At 41.1% G+C, this 27355-nt stretch overlaps 1 protein-coding gene across 3 annotated transcripts in view; it reads right to left on the reverse strand.

Moving 5' to 3' along the window:
- PDGFD (platelet derived growth factor D) overlaps positions 1-27355 on the reverse strand; it is a 145824-nt gene that overhangs the window by 18208 nt on the left and 100261 nt on the right. For all 3 annotated transcript variants that reach the window (XM_059816658.1, XM_059816652.1, XM_059816643.1), the window contains 2 exons: positions 15465-15524; positions 10622-10823 (listed from right to left, as the gene is read on the reverse strand). In XM_059816658.1, coding sequence (XP_059672641.1) covers positions 10622-10823; positions 15465-15524 — 262 coding nt within the window. The remainder of the gene's footprint in view (positions 1-10621; positions 10824-15464; positions 15525-27355) is intronic.

Here is a 27355-nt window from a genome sequence, read left to right on the forward strand (position 1 = left end):
CATGGGCATGTTTAATAGCTCAGCATCACCTCTGGTCACAGAATCACTAAGGTTGAAAAAGACCTGTAAGTTCATCAAGTCCAACCATCAACCCAACACCACCATGCCCATTGAACCATGTCCCACAATGCCTCATCCACATGTTCCTTGAACACCTCCAGGGATGGTGACTCCACCACTTCCCTGGGCAGCCTGTTCCAGTGTCTCACCACTCTCTCAGTAAAGAAATTTTTCCTAATATGCAGCCTGAACCTCCCCTGGCGCAACCTGAGGCCATTTTCTCTTGTCCTGTCACTAGTCACTTGGGAGAAGAGACCAACACCCACCTCTCTGCAACCCCCTTTCAGGTAATTGTAGAGAGCGATGAGGTCTCCCCTCAGCCTCCTCTTCTCCAGGCTGAACAACCCCAGTTCCCTCAGCCGCTCCTCATAAGACTTGTGCTCCAGACCCCTCACCAGCTGCTTGTGCTTTACTATAAACATGTGAAAACCTCCAACAAAGGCAGGAGCACTACAATGCTTCATACCTTCTGTGACTCAGCCCTTGTCAACATCACAAAGTAAATAGTGGAAAAAGCTGTGATTTGTAAATATCATGCACCTTTATCATGGCCTGGAGATATTCACAAGGCAGATATGCAAGAGGCAAGGGTACGTAAATGTCATGAGTGCTGTTATAGAAAATCATAGCAGCTTCACTTTCCTGGCAAGGTGTTATCTCAGTCAAAAAGAATTTAGCAGATAAATTGCGATTTTATAGCAATTGTGATACATCTTGCCATGAAATCTCAGTGGTTCTCTCTGGACAGCTAGCATCTCTCCAAAAGAAGTATAGATCATCCTCCTGATATAAGCACAAAATCAATGGGACTGCTGGTATACTCATGCACTGGGAGAAAAATACACTCTGAATGTCCACAGTCAGGACTTAAAAGTCCAGAGAATATAGATTTCTTTGTTTTAACAGATGATATTTTATTCTCCGCTGTCATTCTCCAAAGCCACCCCTTCTCATTGCAGGCTCTCAGGCTAATTCTTCTCACAGGGAAGTGTTTCCCTCTCCTCTAAACATTCTCATCGGGACCTTTGCCATCAGCTTTGCTTACCGATAAAGCAAAGAGATATCTGGCTACTATTCATTTCAGCCAATTGACATGAAGGAAAAATTAATCAAAGGAAGAAGAGGGCAGAGAATATTCTGCCTTCATGAATAATGAGATCTCTTGAGAGGAAAGCCTGGATTATCCACACTCTGGCATGGCAGCAATCCAGGGGAATGGATACTGATAAGAGCAGGCTCCTATAGAGACAGGCTGGCCGTGGACTAGGTTGGCATTTGCCGACGGTGCATCTCTAGACAGAGTTAGAATAAAATACTCAAAGGCTTAATTCCGCCTGTGATTGCAATGCCTCCTGCTGAGGTAGTACAAGAAACAAGGCTTCCAGCAACAACTGGTCGTTAAAGAGGACCCAGACCCAGGTCACATGAACTGACATCTGTGTCCAGAAGAAGATGTCCAGGTGACTGAATAAAATTTGCTCTATCACAGATAAAATTTCCCCTCAGGCTCAACAGTCCTCCTTCTTGCATTGAGCTGTTACCTATTATCACTGCTGTGTTATCAACACAGAAATGAGTCTTTGTAATGAGAGTGGCAGAGAGGAAAAGCACCCGCACTTAAAGGACCGGGGTGGGGGAACTTTCCTGCAGAGAGCATATTATATCCATCACAGTGTTACACATATTAGCTTCAGTACTTAAGCTGCTCAATTTAAATGGCAAGGGGTGACCTGGCAAAGGGCTTTCACTGGAGGGAAGGCGTTGCTCGCTAGCCTTCAAAAGCCTAGTTTTGATGACTTTCAGAAGTCTTTGCAGGGTCTTTTAGGCTGTAGCTGAGTCAGTACTGTGGAGAGCTGTTGACTTGCTCGAAGCATAGAAGGGAATAACCAGATAATTAGGATAATTTTTTTCCCTATGTAGTATGAAGGAATCAGCTATTTTCAATGAGGGCTCAAAACTTTTTCTGGATACATTCTTCAGTATCAACCAGTAGAAAATACATTTTATTTAGTGTATTTTTCTATGATGAAATATTTTTGAAAAACCTATGTGAAGTTTTCCAATGGAAAATTGCATTAATTCTCCTTGGTTTCATACTGGAGGCGTTTTGATCCTCACTTACTAACAGTTTTCAGGACCTCAAATCCCAGAGTTATCAGCTGTGAATTCTCTGCACTTTGGCATATCTCGGGTATCAGAGTACAGGTTGAAATGGACAAATACAATAGCAGAAAGGTCTTATTTTAGTGATGCTAAAATCATGAAAATAAATAACTGCAAGCAGAGAAGGAAAGACTAAATAAAGGGCTTAAGAGATGCACAAGCCATCCTCCATAAAAATTCACGTGGAGGTAAGCACCTATGCTCTTTTTCACTCTGCTCTACAGAAATCCAGCACTTGGTGGGATAAGGTGAGTGCGCAATGTCTTCTGTGAACAGCGTGTACTGTACTCTGGTAGCATCACACTGATACCCAAGAACAGCTCCCATTGCCTAATTAGCTTTAGACCATGGTTTGCAGCCCCTAACAAAAGAACACGTTTTGCTCTTAACCACTCTGTCTGCTGAAAGCTTCGATATGCGTTTTTCCCCATCTTGGGATTGTTTTACTGTCTGGAGCCAGTCCATTTCCTCATCCATGTAACAATGAGATTTTACAGTACAGTCAGTTTCATGCATCACTTCACTGCTGTGACTAAAATGTAACCGAGCCCTGGTGTGATTGGTGTGAAATCCTGCTGCTTTACTTATCAAGGACTGAAACCACTGGAGTCCTTAATTTAAAACTAGAACTAAAAGGTTCTGTAGACTGGATGCAAATAACTTCAAAGTATTATTACAGAATGTCTGCATCAGAGATTCAGTTTACAGGCAAGGCAGACACAAAAAGATGCACTGGAGCAGTAAGCTGGATATTTGGGGTACAGCATTTGCCCCCTCCTCCCCCTTAAATCCTATGCTTAAATCCATCCTCATTTCACGGAATGCTATGGCATGAACTTACCTTGAAACATTGATCTTAATCGATGGCAAGCACTGAAATCAGGGACTGCAGCTAATACCATGTCTTATTCAGAAGGGAGAGCCTTAAAGATTGGAGAGGAGAGAAAACCTGTGTTGCTAGTCACTGATTAATTTTAAAAAGACATGTGGTCTGTTGGGGTTTCTTTTAACACTTTATCTGTTCCAAATTCATAAATGGCCCTAACATTGTCATATCTGAACATTTTACACATTTTTTCATGCGTGAGGCACAGACCAGAGCTGAGGTGTAAGAGGTGGTAGCCACCTTGTCACAGTATTCCTATACCACATGTAACACTTATGGGTACAAGTTACTCCTGGGGACATTCTGGTTGGACACACGAGGAAAATTTTTCACAATGAGAACAATCAGCCATTGGAATAATCTCCCCAGGGAAGTGGTGGATTCCCCAACACTGGACACTTGTAAGACTTGGCTGGACAGGGTGCTGGGCCATCTTGTCTAGATGGTGCTTTTGCCAAGAAAGGTTGGACCAGATGATCCTTGACGTCCCTTCCAACCTGGTGTTCTATGATTCTATGTCAAGGCCATCTACAAGCAAGGCAAGAAGGATTCAGGCAGGTGCAGACCAGTCAGCCTAACCTCAGTCCATGGTAAAATTAAGGGGCAAATCCCCCTGGAAGCAATGTCCAGGCACATGAAAGCCAAGAGGGTGACTGGGAACAGCTAGAATAGATTTACCAAGGGCAAATTGCGATGAACCAACCTGAGAGTCTGCTATGATGAGACAACTGTCTTGCTGGATGAGGTGAAAGCGGCAGAGGCGTCTGCTGATTTTTGACAGTGATCCAGAGCATTCTTGCAGCCAAGCTGCTGAGACATGATGGGATAGGTAGACTACAAAGTCGGTAGAGAACTGGAAGGTCCACGAGGCTTGAGCAAAATGGTCAGCAATTCCAAGTACAACTGGTGGCTGGTTATTAGCAGTGTTCCTCAGGGGGTAACGCTGGGGTCAATACTGCTAAAGATCTTCACTAATGATCTGAACGACGGAATGATGTGAACCCTCAGCAAGCTTGTCAGTGACATCACATTAGGGAAATTTGTCCACATGCTGCAGGGCTGCCTTTCAGAAGGACCTCAGTAGGCTGGAGAAATGTGCTGGCGAGAACCTCATGAGGTTCAATGATGACAAATGGACTATGCTGATGACAGGCCATGTTAAGAATCATCTGTATGTAGACATACTATAAGGCTTAGATCCTCATAGATGTTAAAATACCTAACTCTCACTGAAGGGACTTGCCCACATTATACAGGGAATGGGTGCAGAGACTTCCCAGCCACTGACCATCCTCCCCTGGATGTCAAGCAGAAATCTACATCTCCTTGGGTCTCCTGCCGAAGGCATGCAAACCAGTGCCAATTCTGCTAAAATTTCTAACTCTTGTGCTCTTTTTGGCAGCTAAAGAGATGTACTCACGAAAAGGGCCTGCATTTGTTAGCTTGCCCCTGTTCATATTTTGTGCATCAGCAAGGGATAGAACTGCAGTGTGGATGGAGTATTGTGTGTCAACTGGGGATCCAGAGCTCAGCTCTAATTTGACTCTGATCCCTTTTCATGTGTGGCTTACAGTTTATAACAAAGGTTGCTGTGCTGCTGTTTTAATTTTGATGCTTGGCTTTAAAAATTCCTTGTATAGAGCATGGAATTTCTCAGAGACCTATGAATGTATCAAATCCTTTATCCCCAGCATTCATGCTCCACTAGCATAAAGGTGTGTGCCAGGGCTGTGTCAGGTAGAGTAGAGGTACTGTACAAGCAGTCAAAGACATTCAGAGCAGTGCTGTGGCTGAGTGAAGCTATGGTGTGGCTGAACTTGAGTTGGAAAATGCAGTCCCATACATATGATAAACAGTCACACCTTCCACTGGTTAAATCATCTAAATGTACGAAAAATGATGAAATTATTCTTCTCCATACCGACTGTTGACCAAACCCTGTGGCTTTTAGTCTTCAATACATATGGCTGACAGTAATCACTGTTCCACTGCACATGCTTAATGATACCACAATAAGCACGTCGTTAAATTTACTTGAAAACTTTGGGATCTGTCCAAGTCTTTCTCATGGGAGCTGGGGAGAAGATGCTGCAATTTGGATTTACTACAGAATCACAATGCCAAGTCAAACCTCCTTAATACAGCAACTATTATTTTTAGAGGAATGAGAGATCAGAATTTCAGTGGGATTATAACTGTCCACATGAAACAAGGTTCACAATATATGGACCTATTATAGACTGGCAAACCAATTATCAGCTGTGGTATGGGTCAAGTAGCAAAAGCAGGCCAAATCATCAGTGTCGTAAATGGACATATCTTCATTGAAATCAATGGAATTGAACAGCTTATTCCAGTGATAAATAATATGCTGCAATTTTCACTAGCATTTAAAAAAAGCGTTTAATAAGAAAAGCTTTGACTGCAGTGACCGACAATAATGTCACATAAAGTGTGAGGAAAAATCTCATTTGTTGCAGAGAGGGAAGAGTACGGATGTGTATCTGAATTAGACTGTGCAATGAATGAATGTGTGTAGTTTGCATGCAACAGACAACTTGGTTCCCAACTGAAGAAGGGTGGAAGAAATATCCTTTTTTTTAAGCACAGGGAATACTTTAAATTAGCAGCTATTTGAGAAGGTATTCCATCTACTTGGGATATTCACATTTGCTGTGAATGAGCGGGCATTCAGCATTTGTGATGCCTGCACTCCCTGTCTGGTGCACTGAAACTTGCTGGCAGCCATCCCAGAACCTTTCAGGGGAGAGTAAATGGATGTTTGCAGTAATTCATTGGCCACTGTTTGCCAACCCCTGAGAAATCACATTCCTGAGTTAAAATTTTAACTTCTTGCTAGACCATTGTAAGTAAAGACAATTAAAAGCTATTGGTAAGGACATGGCAAAACTTGCCTGATCTTGGGAACCTGTTTGGCAATGGACAGCAGAAACATTCCATCAAGACTTGTGGTCTCATCTCGCTACTCCCCTTCCAGAGAGCAGTGTGGCTATGCCAGAAAGTGTTAATTTATTTAACTTGTAAAGCTGTCACTGCAGACAGGTTTTATTGCAAGAATGTCCCACCTGATTAATTTCTTCTGATAGCCAATAGCTTCTTGCATACTATTTCCCAAAATGAAAATTAACTCAGAGGCATGTGTAGTCTTGTTAATTAGCAGAATGTATCTATCCACGTGTTCCTGCTTCCTAGGTTTATTTGTGGAAAAAACCTTCCTTTTTAAATATGACCCCGTGCTCTAGGTAGCATCCCCTAGACATTTGCATTTACTTCTATGAGAAACACTGAACTTTTTCTTTCTCCTTTCTTTCTTCATTTGTACACAAACCATTTCACAGGCAGAGGTGTTTTCTTTTTAAAATTATAAAGCCTTTTTCAATGGGATGTAAAACTTCAGAGTGAACAACAAAAGACAAATGCAAACAAGCATGTGGGAAAAGTTAAATGATGTTTAACTGATCGTTGGAACTGTTTACAACAGTATCTCTGAGGAGCTCTTCTAATATTATCAAGCAGATACATTGATGCTTTCAAAAATTTAAACTGCAGGATGAAGAGGTTTCCTTCAAACATGTCTGAATGCTCCTTATGACTCTCTAAAAGAATAGAGACCTATTTGTCTAGAAGTTCAACATAATTGTAGAGTATGGCTGTTTTCTTTTTTATATCTACCTCTGTTCTTGCTAAGAACAGTATTAAATAGCCCAAGAGCCAGTGATACCCTTTTAGAGATGCTTTATATTTGTAATAGCCAAATTACTATGACACTGAGGTCAGCTACAACATATTACAGCAATGCAAAATGAATTATTTTAAGGGATATACTTTATTTGGAATGAACTGCTTTTTCTCTAAGAGTCTAGGATGAGCTTAAGGCTGAATATTCATACTTTCAGAGTTTCTAAAATGCAGCAACGGCTAACAAACCTTTTTGAGTATATTTACAGCTGCTGCAAAGGTTATTTGAAACATCTACTTTCACGTGGGAGGTGGACACTGTAGTTTATAGCTTATGCAAGGCCTCTCTCTCATTTAAGGATTTTGAAAATATGAATGTGTATCTTCCCCTTTCTTTTCTGTCCTTTAATACCAGTCTGGGTTTCACTGCAATTCTATAGTTGACTTTTGCTGGAGTGGTTAACAGCAAACCTCACTGAACATATGTAGAATTAAATTGAAAACTTCATGTGGTTATTAGCGAGACACACCTGATACCAATATCGCACTTCAATAGTGTAAATAGAAAGAAATGAACTTAACTTAATAGAGTTGCATCAGTGTTGTAGAGGTGTGAGATCAGATTTTGTGGATGGAATGGAGTTATCATACATATAGATTTAATCAACACACTCTTCATCTTTAAGGTTCTTGCAGGAGATATATCCAGGGAGGGATCAATCTTATAACTGTGTATAAATACATGATGGGAGGGAGCAAAGAAGATGAAACCAGAGTCTTTGAAAAGACAAGAGGTATTGGACTCAAACTGTAACACAGGAAAACTTATTTAAATGTTTAAAATTTTTTTTTTTTGTTCCCAGGTTGATCAGACACAGGGTGCCCACAGAGGTCGTGGAGTGTCCATCCTTGGAGATACTCAAAACTCGACTGGACATGGTCCCAAGCAACCTGCTGGTGGTGACCATGCCTTGAGCAGGAGGGTTGGACTACGCAATCTCCTGATGCACATTCCCACTTCATCTATTCTGTGATTCTGCAAGTTTCAGCTATGCTAAAATACTGTACTTCTTATTTCCTTGACCCTGGTCCTTATCTTTGTGGATTATTGATTGCCAAATTAAGAAAATATACCATTTAAATGCCATTTATCACACATCCCTGTTATCAGAATTGATATTCAGCAACACCATCTCTTAAGCTCAATTTTGTTGCACAATTTGGTACGGGCAGAGAGTTGGATAGGAGTGAAATCATTAGTGATTCATTTATGCCATTTATAGAACATGTTCTGAAAATGCTGTGAAAGATAGGCAGAGATTACATAAAATTTTTCTAATCTGCCTCAGGGCTGTTCTAACTAAGGATGTAAAAAAAAACCAAAGCTGGAAGCAGAAACAGATAGATATCTGAAATAAATGATGATATAATCTATTGCTCTCTTTGCTGCAAGGTTATCCCAGTGCCTATAAACATTCCTCAGAGATCGACAGTGTTTGTGCTTAAAAGCCACCAAGCATTTCTAATTTAAGGACTTGTTAAAGCTATTCCTCACTCCTGACGTCATCCAAGAACAAGCCTTTAATCTTGTAAAAAGTTTATGACTAAATAAAAATTCTTAACTGAAATTTTTTAAGGATTTGATTGTGATGAGGTACTTTTGTCCGGAGGGCTGCTAACAGTCAGGGAATTTGGCCTTTAGTTTGAAGACAAAGAAAAACTGTTACAAAACTTTTTTTTGCTTATTCCTGTAACCAAAACAACAACAAAAAAATCCTATTAAAATAAATCAAGTGTTAAAATAATAACTGGAAAACTCTTTATGTCTTTTACAGTGTTTTGTTACACAAGCAGCTGAATTACATTTATACTAAATGGAGAAACCTTTATGCATCTGAATTTTCCGAGCACTACCAGAGCAGATTGATACCTGTAGCCTACATGATCAGTACCAGTACAGTAGCAAATGCTATATTATCTATATGTGGTCATTTAAACATATGGGGTACTAGGCCAAATATAATCTGAGAATCAAATGGAATCTGGAGAGCAGAACCCGTACAGGATCCAGGTTTCTAATCAGCTTCTATTAAAATCAAAACAGGGTCTTTATTTCTTTTATATACATGTCTATCAGTCCAAATCCAGCCTGGGAATAAGGGACACCCAGCTCATGTTTCACAGACCCCTAAATGAGATCAAGCTGATCTCAGAAGTGATGCAGCGGCAGTCAGGTGACCTTTTTCACAAAATATGGGCTGTTATAGTTGCCTAAAATTTCTGACGTGCCAAAATGGAACAAAGTAAAGGGGTTCAGTTTTTACCGGTTGGGTGCTCAGGGCTTTATCGCAGATTCCTTTGAAGCGCTGAGCCCAAAACCAGACAGACAACATGTCTTGGAAACTGCAGGCCAATCTGGCTGCATATCTACTAATACATTGTATGTGCCTGAGGCCATTCTCCTGCACAAAGGTGAACAGCCATGGGACAGGACACACCAGAGGGTAAACCTCTTACCCTCCAAGTCAAGGTGGCCACATGCAAACTGCCCACCAGGAATGGCAGCCCGCCTCTGCCAGCTCCTGGTTTTGCCCAGCAATGACCTCCAAGAATGACACTTAGCCTGGGACAAAACTAAGCAGAGACCAGGCTGACAATTTAGCAACATGATGATTGGTTTTCAGGGCCTGGGAACATTCCTTGACACTATTTTTCCTAATACGGATGCAGCCTACATAACCTTTCTCAGATCAAAGCACACTAAAGCCTCATCGTTTGATAGGAAGTAAGTTACAAACACAGAATCAAAATCCTCTCTCCCTGCTTAGCACACGCTTAACACAATGGGGATGGGATTTGAGATGAAAATAAACTGTAGATTGCACAGAATGAGAACTGTGACTTGGGCATTACATTTATAAGGTTATAAAGAAGAATGCATATGAATGCGTATCTTGGAAATGGAAGACAATATTAAGAAGACAACTCATATAAAATGTTTCACTCCAAATCTTCTGTGAAAACTACAGCAACTGTCATCTTGGAGAACCCTAACAGACCTCCTAGATCTGTGCTTGCACACAAAGAGCAATTTCATCAGGCTCTTCAGTGCTTGGTTACCCCAGAGCACGACTGTCTCTTCTAAATAGCGTTTCTTTATCATTATGGGTTTGTACTGCTAGCTTAACGTCCCTTTGCTTTACCATTTGGTGGATGATTTGAACTAACAGAAGGAAACAAGAAACATAACCCAGAAATGTGTGCTTTGCTCAATTACAGACAAAGATGTTAAACCATAACAATGTTCCCCGCCAACATAATGAAAAACAGTGTGATGTTCACATCCTAAAAAAACAGCTGCACATACAGGTGTCTGCACCAGATGCTTCCCTAAGCACAATGTGATAAAAGTGATTATTCCTCACTCAACAGAGAACAATCCCTAAGCAGGGTATTTAAAGGAGGATGATAGCGCAGGTAATTAGGAGCCCCATGCCTTACACACAAAGCAATGTTTAAGAGTGGGAAGCTGAAAACCATCTGTCCTTTACACATGGGCCTGTGTTTTTATTTGTGAATTCATCATAATGATGGGCAGTTTTCAGTCCAATTTCTCAGGCAAGATTCTACTCAGTAAGAAAATGATTAAGGATTAACTGACTTATCCCTGGTTTTACCAGGCGGTAGCTTGCCCTGTGGCTCCAACAGGAACACGGGCACCAGAATCTAATACCTTACCAATAGACATTTCTGTGAGGAGTGCAGAAATAACCTGGTCTTGCCCCAAAGTATGTATATAGTGTCTTTTCCTACCTTTGGACTTCCTGTCGTGGTAGCTCCTGCCTCGATAATGGTGGCCACTGTCTGTGTACAAATTCTCGAGATCTTCTTGCCAGGAGTCCGGGTTAAAGTGTTTGAGCAGATCCTCCACCGTGTCAAATGCAGCAATGGTCTGATCCAGTGCTTCTGCCGTGAGCGTAGGGTCAGTCACTGATGGAGAGGGATAGGATACCCCCTAAGAGTGACATACATCTCAGTGTACTTGGAATAAATTACAGCACCACTTAAAACAATTGAAAACAGTTACTGAGAAACTCATCTCATTATTGACTGAAACAGCTGCTTTGGGCCATCTTTTGAAGTCCTTAGCTGGGTCAGGCTTTCTCATGCCTGTGTTTTCTTTTGCAAGGAGAAGAGACATCAAGGAACTCCCAAGCAAATCCCAGAGGAGATGCAGGGAGTGGAAGCACTGCCATTGCTGGACTGTCAACATGCACACCCACTCCTCAAAGGGAACAACGGTTTGCACATATACAAAGAAGTAATGGAAGTGTCTTTTGAAACCACTGTGATGGCCATGACCACAGAAGGGAGATGCCTTGTGGTGCTGGGGTGGTGCCTTCACAGCTCCACCAGCTGTGTTGGTAAATGCATAGTAGGCAGATCAGAAACCACAGCAGAGAAAGACAAAGGCAACAAGTCCACTAGATTGTCTTTCTTTCCCTGGTCAACTTGGACAACAAATTTGGCTTGGCTGAAGACTTGAAAAGATGGCCCTTTATTCCCAAATATTAAATGTGTTATGAAATACCGATGAATGACAATTCTCCCACCCTTTTACCAAAACTACAGGTTACTAGACAAACAAGAAAAACCATGATATTTGAATCTCAGCAATGTAACAATGAGTATTGGGTTTACCAACATAGTGATATCCTCACAGTTATATCACAATACCAAATGGAATATTATTTCCAACCAGGAAGGGCCAAGTACCATTCTCTGAGCACATTTCTTTCCCACTGAGCTTGTGGCACAACTTGACTTTGACAGAAAGACCGCAGCAATTTCATTTTTACTGGAGAGGACTTTAAGCATTTTTCATAATCATTATTTAGAAACACAATATTCATTACCCTGATATCACTTTTTCCCCTTTCCAACCACAAAGCCTCATAGTATGTGTAAAATATGTGCAAGAAAAACTATTAATGCAGATCTGTTACTTTCTGAAGAACCACAATCAAAATAACTGATTTTGTCCAACAAGAAGTGTAAGATACCACAAGAGTTCTGTTTGGATTTTGGTCTTAAAAGTTAAAACATTGGGGGAAAACCCCTGGAAAACCTCTTCTCTCATAAAAACCCGGCTCTGAAGTAATGTAGTGGAAATATGCCATTTAAAATTAATGGCTCCCCAAAATAATTTTTTGCCTCATCTCCCAAGTAAATGCATATGTTAAACTATTAATCTTTGTGATTAACTTCACTCAGTTGGGTAGTAATGGAAAGGCCAACTCATTTGAGTAAAGTTATTCACTTGTTTGCAGGATTGTGTCCTTCAATGCTTACCAAAATAGTTTTAAAGTATGTATGTCTTTTAAAATAAAACTTTTGTCTTTAAGTTATATCACAATATTAACAAGCCTTTATGTTTTACTGCATGTTTGCTGAAAGTACAGACAGTCCAAATTATTAAAAACAAGAAAGAGAAGAAATAGAAAACACTACAATAGTGCGGTCAGGAAAGCATAGCTGCGCTTTACTGCTTATCGCCAACAGCACAAGAAGTTTCAGAGGGCCCACTTAGGACTGCAATGCCTCTACAATGCAGTGCCAAATAAGACACAGTGCAGATGGCTGTAAAAATTCATGACCCACTAGAAGGGAAAGCATACCTCAAAGCATCTCTCCTGACTTCTAAGTGGCTTGGAATAGAGATCATGAGAGAGCCAGGAGCCCCAGAGATGAAAAGCTCACACCAGCAAAGTGAACACAGCATTGTTACCTAAACAATGCTGCAGGAAAGACTGTGCTGTAGGCGGGTATCATGCAGTGTGCTAACGCAGTTATTGAGGTCACAAAAGAAAAATGCACCCAAATGCTACTTGCTTATTGAGCTCAGTGGAGCTCCGTGGAGTTCATGGCTAGTCTGCGACTGCAGCCCAAGAGGGAAACGTCAGTCCCTGACTACCTTTCAGAAGTGAGGGAGATGGTGCAAGGATGCTGAAGAAACAGCAGCATAAAAATCAGGCCACAGGTGTGTGGCTTAGATGATGCAAGAGTTTTTTTCACGTGTTCAACTGTGCATTTGATTACAGAACTGCAGGTCAGGCTGTGAATTTGCAGGGCATTTCAAACTCATACAGGCAGCAGGGATTCCCCATTTTCTTTTCATATAAAAGCTCCTACTCAAGAGATTTGTGCAACCTCGTTCACACACAGAAGAAAGCTTAACTTTTCCTCAGTGACAGCCAAGTCAAGAGGAATTATTTCAACAGCTCAGATAACCTACTGGCAGCAACATCATGTGACAGGCCCAAAAGCAACTTCAAAGCTGCCAACCCAACTGCCTCTCTTTTGTCCTGCCAAGAACGAGGCGCTAGCTTTAGAAGAGCTTGTGCTCATCGTAATCTGGCTTCTGAGATCACATCCAAAGAGAGGGCAAAAGGAAGAGTGAAATGCAAGAAGCAGTGAAAAGCAAAGCTTTTCCACATTATGTACCTCTTCGACATCTCTAAAAAGCACTGAACGCATTTTTAATTTCATGGGACACAAAGGTATCTTTTTTGTCAGTGCTTTTACCCTAATTTCTATTCTCCCATTCTTCTATATTTTCTATCTGCACTGTGAAGCTGACAGCCAGTTCAATGTGCATCACAGTTGGTCGTAACATTACTTCACAAAGAATGGAATTTTGTTTCCTTTTTTCCCTGGGTTTGCGATGCTGGTTTAAGGGCAGAAGTATTGGTTTTAGCTTTCCGAGAAAAAGAAACAACCAAGAAATAAGGTTCTGTGATATGACATCAGACAAGGAAGAATAGATTTGCTTACCCTCAAATTTTCATTCTGAGAGTTGTAATGTACCCAGATCCTAAAATGAGTCTTTGGGTTGCCTGTGGGTTTGAGGGGCAAAACTTAGATCTGCCACGCTAACTGAGTATCAGCAGAACAGTATGTCATCTTGTCAGCAACTGACAGGTCTGAGTTTGTCCTTCTGCCTGTCAGACCCACAGCAGAATCCCTGAACCTTTCTTTTCTGAAGAATTTGGATGTCCTCAGACCTTTTCCTTGGTGCCTTTGGGAAAAATTACTCAACCTCTCTACTTTATTTTCCTGAGGATAAGAAAGGGCTAGTGGCTGCAAAGCACGCCCAGTGGAAGAAGGTATATTTTATTAGATAGGGGATGGCATGGGAAAACCAATGAAACTGGGATTCTGCTTCTGGTTTAGCTGTAGGTTTCCATGTGACCTTGGGCATCAGCTTGCTACCTGTAATATTTGCACCGAACTTCCCTACCTGTAAGACATTAACAACAACTTTTCAGAAACAAATGGACGTAAAAGAGAAATAAACTTTTTTTCAATATGAAAAGAATGCTGGGTTATTGTTTGGCATATTGTGTGCCTACGGTGATAAGGAGGATAACTAACATGGCGTTTACCATATACTTGATCTCATTTTCACAGTTACCTGATGAGGGAGCCCTAGGCTTACATTCTCAAACATCAGCCTACCATATTTTTTAAAAAAGTATTCTATCACATAGATTTTTTTTCCAACCCCATATTAATGAGTTTATGTCTTTCAGTAAAACAGTGTTTTAGCATCTCCTGCTTGGTACATCCAGTAGATCTCAGCCTTGCAAACTCAGAACTTTCAGCACAATTAGTTCAAGGCTATCAATGCATCATATCATGAAGGGCAAGTGTCATTTGCAAACTCAAGGGTAACATGAGTGAGATTGGTTTAACCTCTTCTGATTTTGGCAATACAGAATTTTCTCTCTACTTGCTGCCTGGCTTGAACACTAATCAGTAGAATTTACCCTTATTTTATTTACTGCTCCTCCACTGGCAACTCCTGGTAGCTACTGTGACAAAGCTGTCATCACTAAACCCTCTTCCATGACTTCTCCAAGCATTGGTCTCAAGTCTGCTTTGAGCGCTTATCCTCGTCTCATGTGTTTTAAGAGGAGTTTGTAAGAGCTGTGGCATGGTGCTGACCAGCCAGCAAGAGCACACAGAGGAGGACTGCCTGTATTATGAATTCTGATGCTACATTGCCATTGCCCAGAATTTAACTTTACTTGGGAAATGAAAGAGGGGACAGATTTTTGGCCAATGACGCAAATCAAATGTAACGAAAAGAAAAATAAAATTTGATACTGGATACTGGATTACTTGTTTTCTCTCCCCCTCTCCGCCCCCCAAGTTGCATTTCACTACTGAATATGGAGACTTCTGATACAATATTTTATTACAAACACTTTAAAAAATCTCAGTATTGACATTGAAAAGCTAGAACCATTTTCCTGCCAGCCTGTTTTAAGTATAGTCTTCTATTTAGGTCAAGGCATTTTACAATGCAACATTACAAGGAATTTATCATGTACTTTCATCTTGGCAGATGAGTTTGAAAGCAAGAAATGTTTCCCAATGGCTATCTCATGTGGTTACAACAGCTGATGGCATATCCTGAATCCTTTCTCCTTAAAAACACACCAGCTGACTCCAGTATGAGTTGGATAAACACTTATTTCATCCTCTGCGGAAGGTGAATACATGGTTCCTCTGTGCAAGTGCCATTTTAGTGAGCTCAATTCAAGTCATCCTATTCATCCATCCATGGGCAAAATAGTAACAAATTACTTACTGAGACAGAGCTTGTGACTGACTCCCAGTTGGTTTCTGAGGCTGCATGCTGGAAATCATCCTAAGGGGAAAAACCCACAGGAAAAGTCACCATTAAGGGAATGTCCTAAATTAACTGTAGAACCTAAAAAATGTCTCAGCATTCAACACCTGTAACCTTTTTCAACCCTCTTTAATGCAAGAGGCCTTTACCATGTGTCATACCTAAATAATGCTACTTGCATTCAGGTTCCTCCTTTTTCATTGTTTATAAACTAGCTCCTTGTAAGCTTGCTGGGGCAAGGATAGGTATTATTATTATTCTGTGTAATATGATATACGCTGCTTTGAATAGCAGGACCTAATCTAGTCAAGACCATTACATTCATCTTCCAACATAAATATTAAACACCACCTCTGTATGTCTACAGTTAGAGTATTAAGGCTGTTCCCCAAACTGATCCCTTCTGGAAAGAATATGGACATGCTAATATGCTGGTGCTATTTAGCAAAGGTGAAAAGCAGGGTAATCTAATCCATTTGAAATGTAGTCCTAACATGACTGTACTGCTTTTTGTGCTTGTGCTGAAAAGGAGTTGCTCATCGGTGCAGAGCACTGAATGGCACTATGTCCTTTACATCAAAAACCACAGCCGGAGTACATTCACATTAGAAATGTCATCGCACAAAACCCCTGGGCATTTATGATTAATTTGAGCACAGGGATGGGATTCATCTCGCCTACCTTTGGACATCTACAAAGCAAACATCTAATCTAGTCGCTCTTGTTTCCATTTATAGTCAACTAAAACTAGCATTTTTAGGGTGCAAATCATCTGAACTATTTTAGAACCTTAATTTGGGATGACACTGCATCCTAAAAATGCTTTTTTCTCTCCATTGTCTATAAAGGGAGCCTGGGAGGACTAGCTTAGATACAGATGTCAAAACTGTAGATATTGACATGTGGTCACCTGAGTCCCAATCCACCTGTCTGATGAGTGATGGGCAAACATTACTTAAATAATGAAGAAGACATTTCTTTGATCTTTTGGCAGTTTTATTCATTTCCAACTAGAATAATTAAACCATGAAAAATGGAAAAAAAGGCAGCATTGCAGAATGATTATTAAACGAGCATATGCAGTGAATAGCTAATGATCAGCATGAATAGGCAGGTAAGGAAAGTAGACTGAAGTGACAGCATACCAAGATTTTAATTTCTAATAACAGAATTTATAATGAAAGGATTTAAAGAAGGTGGATCAATGTCTGGGCTCACTATTTTACACTGACTCAGTGTCTGCTACACATTTTTTAAGTTGGCAACTGAAAGGGAAAATGGAAGGATAGCTGTTCAGCTGATACTCTCAAGACTCAATGCTGCACTGGACCATACATATACGCATATATTCAATTATTTCTTAGCAATGGAAGAGAAAATTGATCTAATACTAATTTACTGATGATACTAATTCATCAATAAAATTCTCCTTTAGTCAAGAAGGAACAGAGCTGCTTTCAGATCCAGACTTGATATACATGGTATTGTGATGTTTTTCCTTTCCTATAGAAAAATATTCAAATGTTCCAAAAGTCACAAGATTGTTTATTCAATATTGTTACTGTTTCTTCTTCCTTAAAATGTTCCTTTCTCTCAAATTTGAGGCAGCAAAACTGTAGTGATTTCTTCAGTACTTAAGGTTAGTAGAAGTTAAGAATCCCCATCACACTATAGTATCACTAAGTGACCACTGAAACTGCAGGGCTATTAGAACGTTAGTAATTAAAGTGGTCATTTTCTGCTAGGAATACAGGAGCAAAACTTTATTGGTGAAATCTTTAATGCAAATTTTTTTAATAAACAGTAAAGAGATGTGCAAAGTCTATGATCAGGTCATAAATAATTCAGGAGCGCTGGGCTACCTTGGCCACATTCTCTACAGATTTGGTTGCCCAGTTTTTGACAAGCCACAATTTAAAGTACATAAAAATGGATTTGAAAAGCTCATGGATCCTCTGGTAATGGCTGCCAGTTGCAAAACTTGGAAATCATTTGCTCTCTGTCATTAGCTTCCATTTAGCACTTCCAGAAAAAAGTGGCATTGAGTTCTGAGGCATTATTTTAAAACAGGAACAATCTGCCTCATTGGATGTCTGGAGAAGACTGTAGACAAGGAATAATATTGCGTTTGAAGTGACGGTCCCCATGTGTTATCTAATTGTAGGCATCAAAACTGTTTCTTTAGTCCATGATTCTTTGAGACGGTTGATGCCAGGGAACCCCTCCAAAACCCTGAGATAGATGTGCACCACCTGCTTTTTGGATCTCAAACCTGATGACTGCACATTTCGACTCTGTGATTATATTTCATCTGCATAAACTATTCACAACTATATGGCTTTGTTCCACTATCACTCAAGGCAGCTGCAGTCATTCTTGGCTTCTTGGAGCTTTCAACCTCTGGTTTGAAGATTATTATTATCTATGGCTTCTGCTTGTAGCTATTTCAAGTAATAATATCAAAGCGGTTCTCATCATCACAAAACCCTCTCCTCCTTTCTCACCATTGTCCCTAGCAGAACCTGAAGGACAAATCTATTTTCAGTGCTATCTATTCAGTTCCTACTACCTTGTTTATATGAATTTGCATACGATCACTTGGCTATTGTTTTTTCCATTACTTAGAATGTCATTAAAACTTTTAGTTAAAACATAAAAAAAAAATACATTTTTTTAACTGAATACTGGAAAAACAGGGTGGTAATAATTTGACTACATCACCCTGACAACAGTGCTTTTATTTTCGTATGTGTGTCATAGTAACATAACAACATTACATGAGACTTCAGCCATGCATTGCATTAACTGTTCTATAAGCAGCAAAAATACAGGCAAAGCAACAGGGCTACCAACCACCTTCTAATAGCTACTTTTACTGAAGAAAAATTACTTCCATACCTCAGCTTCCAAAATTACACCTCAGCACGACAAATCCTGAGTCAGTCCTTAGAGTTAAACATGTATGGACATTGACATATTGTTCTTGGCTCTCTTTCAGACAAAGATAAGCTACCCTCTCCTTTGCAGACTGACTTTGTCTATAGCCTGTCTCCCACCACTCATCTCCAATAAGTGACAGGGAGTCATGGGGAATATTCCTTGTTTCACCTAGGACTTTCACAAGTGGAGATCATGAGGCATAATCACTGCTATCAAGGATATATGAGACTGCAGAGCCAGATGGCACTGGTTGCTGAGGAAGATGGTTTGAAGCCTAGGGGTCCATGACCTGCAGCAGCACAGGCTCTGCCAGGCTCAAGTCATGGGGTTTGGCAGGGTCAGTAGGAACGGAGAGGCATCAGGAAGACACCAGGGATGAGGCTGGGAAGCTCACCAGTTTGAGAAGCATGCTGTCCATGACTCACTTTGCTGAACCACAAATATGGCAAAGCATGTGAGTCCTCCCAGCCATGCTGAATTGCTGCCTGGTCCTCAAATTAAAAGCAAGAAGCACTTTCTAACATTTCTGTGATTCTTCATTTGTTTATGTACTTTATCACTGTAGTCCAGTCTTTTGACATCTTGGTGCTTAACATCTATGAGGCATGATGCCTGGGATAGGCAATAACTGCCACAAGACGGGCACAACACACTGGCAGCTCTCTCCAGTGAAGAGAGGCAGCCCCCTATGTCTGTAAACTCTTCTCTGAATTCTTCCTCCTCATCTGCAGTTCCCTGGGGTAACTGGATCAGGTTTGGTAAAAGACTGTTTATCTGCCAAAACAACTACAAACGATGGCTAACAAAAGCTGAGGTGATGCTCTCCACTTCAGGGAGCAGGAAGGGTTCACAAAAGAGTTGTGGTTAAAAAGAGCCCAGACAGCATCCTAGATGGACAACTATGGCCTACCAAATTTAGTAAGGTGCCGAAGGATGCTCCTGAAGGAGCATCCTCCTCTACTGTGACCTTGTCATCGAAGTGGAAGAGAAGTGAGGGGGGGGAAGGTAAAAACACAGGCATGTTCTTGGGGCAAGTAAACATGAGAAAGAGGAAGAAAGAAACAAACTAAGGAAAAAAAGAACACAGAGAAGATGAATGTGTTGGGCCCTCTCTGTGGTCACCTCATTTGTGGCATTTAGATGCCACAGCTATAAACAGAGAAGCAGCTTCTAGAAGTTTGCAGAGGAACAGGGCTAAGGGATGTACTGAGGCACGAAGGAGATTCTGCAAAACCAAATCAGAGGTGAAATGGCGCATGTTCAAAGAGGTCCAGTGCAGAAATGAAAAGAAGTTGGAATCTCTTACTGGAACATACGAATTAGGGACTAGGACAGTGGAAGGTCTGTAAGGAAAACCTAGGGTAAATTATAACTTGAAGAAAAAGAGATCAAATTATCCTAACATTTAAATTAATAAAAGGAAACTCAATGATAGCTATTTTTGAACAGTAGTCAACATGCATCTATTGCATTCAGAGCTGTTTGAGGACAAGTATCTGATAGGCAGATAAACTTGTAGTTAGTAATAGTAAATTATAATAATCTGGAAATAAGGCCTTTCTTTTTTTCCCTGTAACAAGGAATAGTAACAACATTTTCTCTGAACATTGAATTTATAGATATTATATTTTATATACAAAGCAACAAGTATTTCAAGCAAATAAAACCCAAACTCAGAACACACTGTGTAACAGCAACAGTGCTAGGTAAGTAAGAGGCAAAAGAAAAGTCATAGTTTCATTTAAAAAAATGCTGTGATAAGTACTCAGGCGTGTACATTTCCACTGATTAATTATAATTTCTCATGTGGCATTGTAGTGCACTCTGATTTCTATTCTTAAAGATAAACAAATGTATAGACATGTACACTTTGAAATATCTTTTTCTTTTACCATACTTTCAATCCATCACATTGCTAGGTTTCATTTTCATATCAGAATGACCTTTATTACCACTTGTCCTAAGGATGCTGAAAGATACCCATTTTCCTACAGCAGGCCACTCACTAGGAAGTCAGAGGCTGCATTTTTCTTACCTACAGTAATGGCCAAACCACTGCTCTGTTCTGGTGACCAGGCTTTAAAATAAAAGATGCTGAATTTTGAAACCATGCAACAATGATTATTTGTAATCTGGAAATCATGCCTTGCAATGAAACACTAAATGGAGGCCACTGTCTTTCAAGAAGGTTAGAGGTAGCTTAACCTTGTCTCTCCAGATAACAACACGTAGTTAGCTACAAGAGGCCGTTACCGATGTTAACAAGCTCTTTTATCTAGCAGTGCAAGCATTTAACATAATCAGGTGGCTGTAATCTGAAGGCAGTAATATTCAAACTGGAAGTACCACTAACGACAGCTATTACTGGAGCAAATAAGAAGTGAACAAATAACTTTAACCATATTGACTTTTCCTTTCTATTTTTCGGTGTAGTAAAGGCAGGCCATCCATGACACCGCTATTTTAAAGTCAGTAACAAAAGGTCAGACAGCCACCAAAGTGACTGATCCCAAATGTGTAGGTATGAACCTTGCCCTTTAAAAAAAGACATAAATTGAGTTTCTGAAGCCCAGCTGCCACTACGTATCAGTAGCTACAACCTTAGCAGTTATGACTAAGTTAATACTAGTGCAAAATGACATATAAAATGACTCTTGATTTGTTCTGACACATTTACTAGCTCTAACTGAGCGGGAAGCACAAGATACTTAAAATTTCAAAAGTTTAAGGCTATAATAATGATTTAGGTTAACTGCAGTTTGATACATTTATTTATGAAAAGTTCAAGTGAAACTGAAGGAGAAAAATTTATTTAATGAAAGTTATGTTTGGTCAATACTTCTCTTCATCCTTCACCTAGTTTTGGAATTAGGCATTGCTGGGTGCATATTATAGGAGTGCCCAAGACATTGACATTTAAATGATCTCTCTAAAAGGTCAGACAATACTTGCTCAAATGAGACGATAGCTATGCCTTTGAAAAATCAGATGTCATCTAACACTACGATACCCATGAGCATGTCGTTTGATGCACATACCCACGGCAGAGTGCACAGGACTTGACTGCCATGCTGTGCAAATTGTGGATTACCTTTCATTTTTCTATTTATCCCAGAGGCCTGTCCTTATATATCCATGTACAAGGGATTTCATTTGCTAATAGCTACTCTGGTGCATACTGCAGTTAAGCAATTGTAAACAAAACATAAAGCAACTAACATTGATTGCAAATACTCTGCAAGCTGTCCTTTGCCATTTTTACCTGAATGGCAAATTTCACTTCTGCAATTAAACACTGGGACACAAAACCTGAAAGGCTCTTCAGGTCGCCACTTCCAAAACCCTCAGACCGGCTGGCTGTTTCCAAGCTAAATTTATCTTTATTGCACTTATGTAAGTGTCAGCTTTGTCCTTTTCTTCCTCTCCTGAGTTTGCTTCCTGCAGTACTTCTGAAGAGATGTTATATCTCCTCTCGGCATTCGTTTTATTACACTAAGCAAGCCAAGTTGTCTTGGCCCTCTGTAAGAAATGTCCTCTTTTCCCCTCAACTGTCCTGTAGCTGTTCCCTGAACACAGTCCAAGAAAGATGTGGTTGCTCCGTACTGTGGGGACCAAAACTGTACAAAGTATTCCAGAAAAGATGCAACTACCGCCTCATTGGTTCTATGCCTAGTACACCCAGAAACTTTTTTCTCCCCTCTTTGCTAACCAGTGAGATGCCTTTTAACAGCAAATGTTTCGTTATTAATCTCGACATGAGTGATCTCTTTGCTCTTTTTGGGCTGTTGCATTTCTCTGCAAATCAATTCTCTGGTGCTCAAGGTCACCCAGTTCTCCTCTCTGATATTCTGATTTTCCCATTCAGGAGCAATGCACTTCAGCTCTGCGTGTGCTGCAAAAGCCATTAAAATGCTGCTCTGACAGGTCCCTAAAACAACCACGAAAACAAAGCCGATCGTAAGACCAACCCTTTAGAAACTCCTGTTAGCGAGCTCTCCCTGGCTGGATACTCCCTTTTGCATTACATCACACTGTCTCCCCTTTGACTGCCTCGTGGCTCTTTTATTAATTGCCATCTCTTCCAGCATAAGTGATTGTTTCCTGCATGGCACCGGGTGCGATGCTCCTCTGAAGTCCCATTAGATTTGCTATACAGCATTTCCTTCCTCTCCAGGCTATCCTCCAGTCTGGCATGAGATTCTTTGATAAAGAGATGCGTTTTTTTTCTCGTTTCCTGTATCTTTAACCACCTGCTCTGCTGACAAGTGCCCTGTAAGCTTTCTAGGTCAGACTAATGAGCGTGCAGTTGCCCTGGCCACTCTCCTGCCATTGATGTTACAGACTGCCACTGCATTCGCCATTTCCATTTGAGCCCTGGCTCACCTTATTGCTCTCGAGGGATGCAAGCCAGGTGCGTTAAGCTAAGACTGCGGCTGCTCCCTGCTCCCTTTGTATTACCATTGTATAGAAAGGGAGACGTGCTTTCAGCAGTGACTCTTCGTGCCTTATGGTCTGCAGTGCCTGCCTCTTGGCAGTGACAGTGGAGGGTGCTGAAGGCAGTCGGGCTCCTTGCTCACCTTGGTTCAGTGTCTAAGCACACCTGGGCCACGATGCCGGCCCAGTTTGCAGAACTTGCTGATCCCCCTGTGATGCCCCATGCCGGCTCTGCCGGGGCGGTGGGGAGTGGACGTCAAGAGCGGTCCGGGGCAGTGCGATGTTGCACATCAAAAGGGTGTCAGGGAGCTGCCGGGTGGAAAAGAGCTTGGGAGGAGTGACCCCAGGAGCCAAAAACTTGCTCCGAGGTCAGAGTCCAGCGCCCTTGAGAGGACTTTGGTGAACTTCTGCCATGCTGACTGACAGGTTTTTGGAAGCAGCCTCCCTGGTAATAGTCGAATCTGCCCTGAGCAAAACTGAAAAAGCTGACACTTCACTTGCCCGGCAGTGTCCAGGTGGGCAACAAAGTCTTTCAGAGGTAGCAGAAGGCAGTGACAGCTGGTTATTTCGGGTCCTCCTTCTTGGCGTGACTCACACCAAACGGGAATGTACTGAAAGGCCCCAGTACTAGGGTTAGAAGGAATAATATTAATGAAAGAAAACCTCCTAGGAGCTAACTATTCATTTTCTGTCTTCTTTCTGCTGGGGTTTCTACTTTTTTTTATACAGATTTAAGCACGCTCTATAATCAGTGGAAAACAATAATTAACAAATACAGCCTGATTTCATTTAATATTCCAAGTTTTCCATTGTGCTACTAGGAGGATCTGCTAAATGCTCTGACATGCACACTCACATTTTCAGATGCAATTTGGGAGAAACACAGGAGGAATAATAATAATAATGAAAAACTCTAATGGAGCTAAGCAAATTTAATTCCAAAGCTGAGGACACAATGTAAAAAGGTACCAGTAAGGGACATTAGCTGTCCTAGCAGCAATCCCAGCCTATTGATTTTTTGTGAAGGATCCATTTGTTTTTGAGCTCTCTCCCAGAGGATGCCATTTAATTCTGCAGTAAGCATGCAGCAGGAGCATGTGTTATGTTTCACAGATAATGCAAAGCCAAACAATTTGTTCACCCTCCTGCTCTGACTGGAAGGCACTGCATTTTCTAGGACAACAAAAAAGGACTGCGATGCAAACTTTCTAAGATGATAACAGTAATAATAAAAATAGCAAGAATACACAATCTCTGAAGAACACAAGAACCAGTTTCTCTTAGCTTTTCCACATTTTTGATGGGATCAAAAGCAGTTGATTTATTGCAAACAGCAAGGGATACTTCTTATTTGGAAATTCTTTTAACTTGAGTTTCATCAAACAGCTAGAGTAAGGAAAAGAAAACTATTCAGATTGGACTTCCAGCCTCAGACCTATTCCTAAAAATTGCCATTGCTGTTAAAGCTAAATACAAGTACCTTAGGAACAGTCATGTTTCTCACTTCTTTTATGTGTTATTCTTACAAACAGCAATTATACATAACATTATGAATGAAGACTAGATAAAAAGAAAACACCTTACATTTGCCACATTTTTGTAAACAATCTGACTAAACCATGTTATCAGCTTTTTACCAAAAGCCAGTCTGGGAAATCCTTCTAACCAACAAACTGAGACCATGATCTCAGGACTGGGAAGGTATGTACTGGTCAGAACTAGCGCACAAGATATTTTATTTAAATTCTGACTAAATACAAGCATACCCAAATAGGCTAAAGACGGCTGTAGAATTACAATGTGCTAAATATTTTTCAAGCAATGAAAATCAAGAGGAACAGTTTATTTCAGTTTTATACTAATGACCTGGAAAATGTCACAGAAGTTGAAGCTGGGAAAAGAAAAAATTAGAAGTTGGCAAAAAAAAAAAATAGTTATAAACACCACTTAATACAAAGAAATATGCTGGGACTAGCAGAGGTCAGAAGCAGAGGCAAGAAAGAAAAATAAGCTTTCATTTAGAAGAATGTAAATGGAGAAAAAGGTACAAGCCATAAACTCTATTTGATGGCATGCATGGACTCAGAAAGGAACACCTGCCAAGAGCCTGGGCTGAGAAAAGAAGAAAAACATGAAACTAACCTGCAATGCGACATGGAGGCACGGCATGCAGCGCGACTTATGCCTGCACACACAGAGATAACCCCCAGGGCGCAGGGAGATGCTCTCCCCACACCGAGGGGATGCCCCACCACCACAGATCACCACCTCCCGGGGGACCAGGGGCAGAGGAGGGGCCTCTCCTCACTGGTGGGGGTGTGTGAACATCCGCGTGTCTTCACCACCTTCCCACAGGTGCAGGACAGGGTTGTGCTCAGAAGAGAGCGAGGTCTGTGGGTGCAAGCGGCTTCTCTGGAAACCGAAGATGGGTATTCTCCAGACAACAGGCACAGACAGTTAGTTTTAACCTACTTGGGCGTGATATCAGCAGCAATAAAAATTGCAGGAGGTAGCTTCATACCCCACCTACGAAGACGCCAAGACGGCACCAAACCGACGCCATCCTGGCCTCGTGGCGCTGGTCTGGGCAGGCCAGGTTTTTAGGCTGTCCACCTCCACCAGCAACACAGGCTTAAGGGGAGAAAACACGGGGAGAGCACTCTTGCATCCTCCGGCAGAAAGACTTCGCTCTGTGGTTCAAAAACTCTTGAGTCTTTCCTGAACACCAGACAGCATTTTTAATGCACCAAACCTACAGTCTGTTGAAGTTTTAGTGCTGGTTTTAATAGAGCGCTCCTGGCCACCCTGTCCGTCTCTGCTCAGGATGACAGACCCTCCTGCACCACCAGAAGACAAGCAGCCGTGCAAGCTTCCAGATTTCAGCTGCTGGCATTACAAGCGTTTTCCCTGCTTTTCATCTATTTTTTAATGCACCTGGAAAATGTACCTAAACCAACATTCAGCTAGCAATGCCAGCGCACAAAGTTGCTGCTAAGGTGGGAAAGCAGAGTGTTTACTTTCACATATTTCTGACGGAGATAAATTACATATATAGGGAGCAGAGTGTCCTATTTTCTGCTGCCTTGTATTATCTGCCCTGACTGCTCTTTTTTTTTTTTTCCCCTTCATAGCTTAATAATACCAATTTTTCTGTACGTACTCATGCATATGCAGAAAAGGGGTGGAAGGCCTGAATAAGAATATGACTGATAACTCCAGACTCTTTGCTAACCATGAGCGTCAGCTAAGCACAGAAGACCTTGTGTTCATCATGCCTGCATAGAGCACAGGCGGCTCAGAGCTAATACGGACATGCAGTACAATGCACATTTTGAAATGAGGATCTCATTTCCAGGCAGGTCCAAAAGTTTCACCTCATCTGTAAAAACAGCAATTGCTATTTGGTTTACGTACCCATACCTACACAGTATTCCCAGTGTCTGTTTACTTCTAGAGAATGCAAAGTTTTCGGCAGCCTGTTTCCATCACTAGCAGCCTATTCAGCATGCCACACCAACCCTACGGAGCAGTCAGACTATCCGTCCTCATAGTGTCCAGGGTCTCCCAAGTGTTTTCTTGTTGAAAGTTTATTGGTCAGACCTTGGTGTGAGATAAATTCTTGTGGCCCAACAGTGGTTATTTTACCCTGCCTTACAGCAGTTGAAAAATTAGCCTCGTTCTTTCTAGGCCGTTTTTCCAAGTTTAAGGGTTTGATTGCTCTTTTAATTTTTTTTCTCAAAGATAAGATTCTCTTTTAAAATTACCCATAAGTCTGCAAACATTGAATCCCAGGGCTCACAGATGCCGTTAACTCTGTCACGGTGCTGTCAAGCAGTGACAAGAAAATGAAAGAAAAGACTGACCTCCATGTATGAACTTTTGGGCTACATCTATATTAGTAAATAAAATGAGGTAGAGATTGATCAGACGTGGTATGACTTATGTCTTAGGGCATAACTGTTACCCTGCAAAACAGAGTGGCCATAACAAACTGCATACTGGAAAGAGCCCGAGGCCCATGCTGCCCCCAAACTAGCCATGCTAAAAATGTGAGAGTACCACCTTGTGCCTATGCTTTGGCTCACACCTGGCCAGTTTAAAAGTCTTTGCTGACAATTTGGGTTACACAGACTTCTTTATTAGAGGGTCTGATCCTGCAAGAGCTTGTTTTTCTGCTTCATTATATGACTGATGGTTGGACAACAATGGTGCCTAGAATCAAGAACATGCAATGAGACAGCACGGTGCCTGATCCCTAGTCTGTGGGAAACTTTCACTACAGAGCATTTTTTACCACACATCACCTAAGAAATACATCAGAACACAAATATTGATTAAAAGGAAGCATTTTTCTAGCTGCCAAGATCAGAAGTATTATTAAAAAAAAGGCTTCTGCAGCTTAAGAAAAGAAGGGGACCTGGTAAATGAGTTTTGTCTGCCACAAAACATCAATTTGTACAATTAAAATATTTCCC

The sequence above is a fragment of the Gavia stellata genome, chromosome 1 (assembly GCF_030936135.1).
Source record: "Gavia stellata isolate bGavSte3 chromosome 1, bGavSte3.hap2, whole genome shotgun sequence".
Lineage (NCBI taxonomy): Eukaryota > Metazoa > Chordata > Aves > Gaviiformes > Gaviidae > Gavia > Gavia stellata.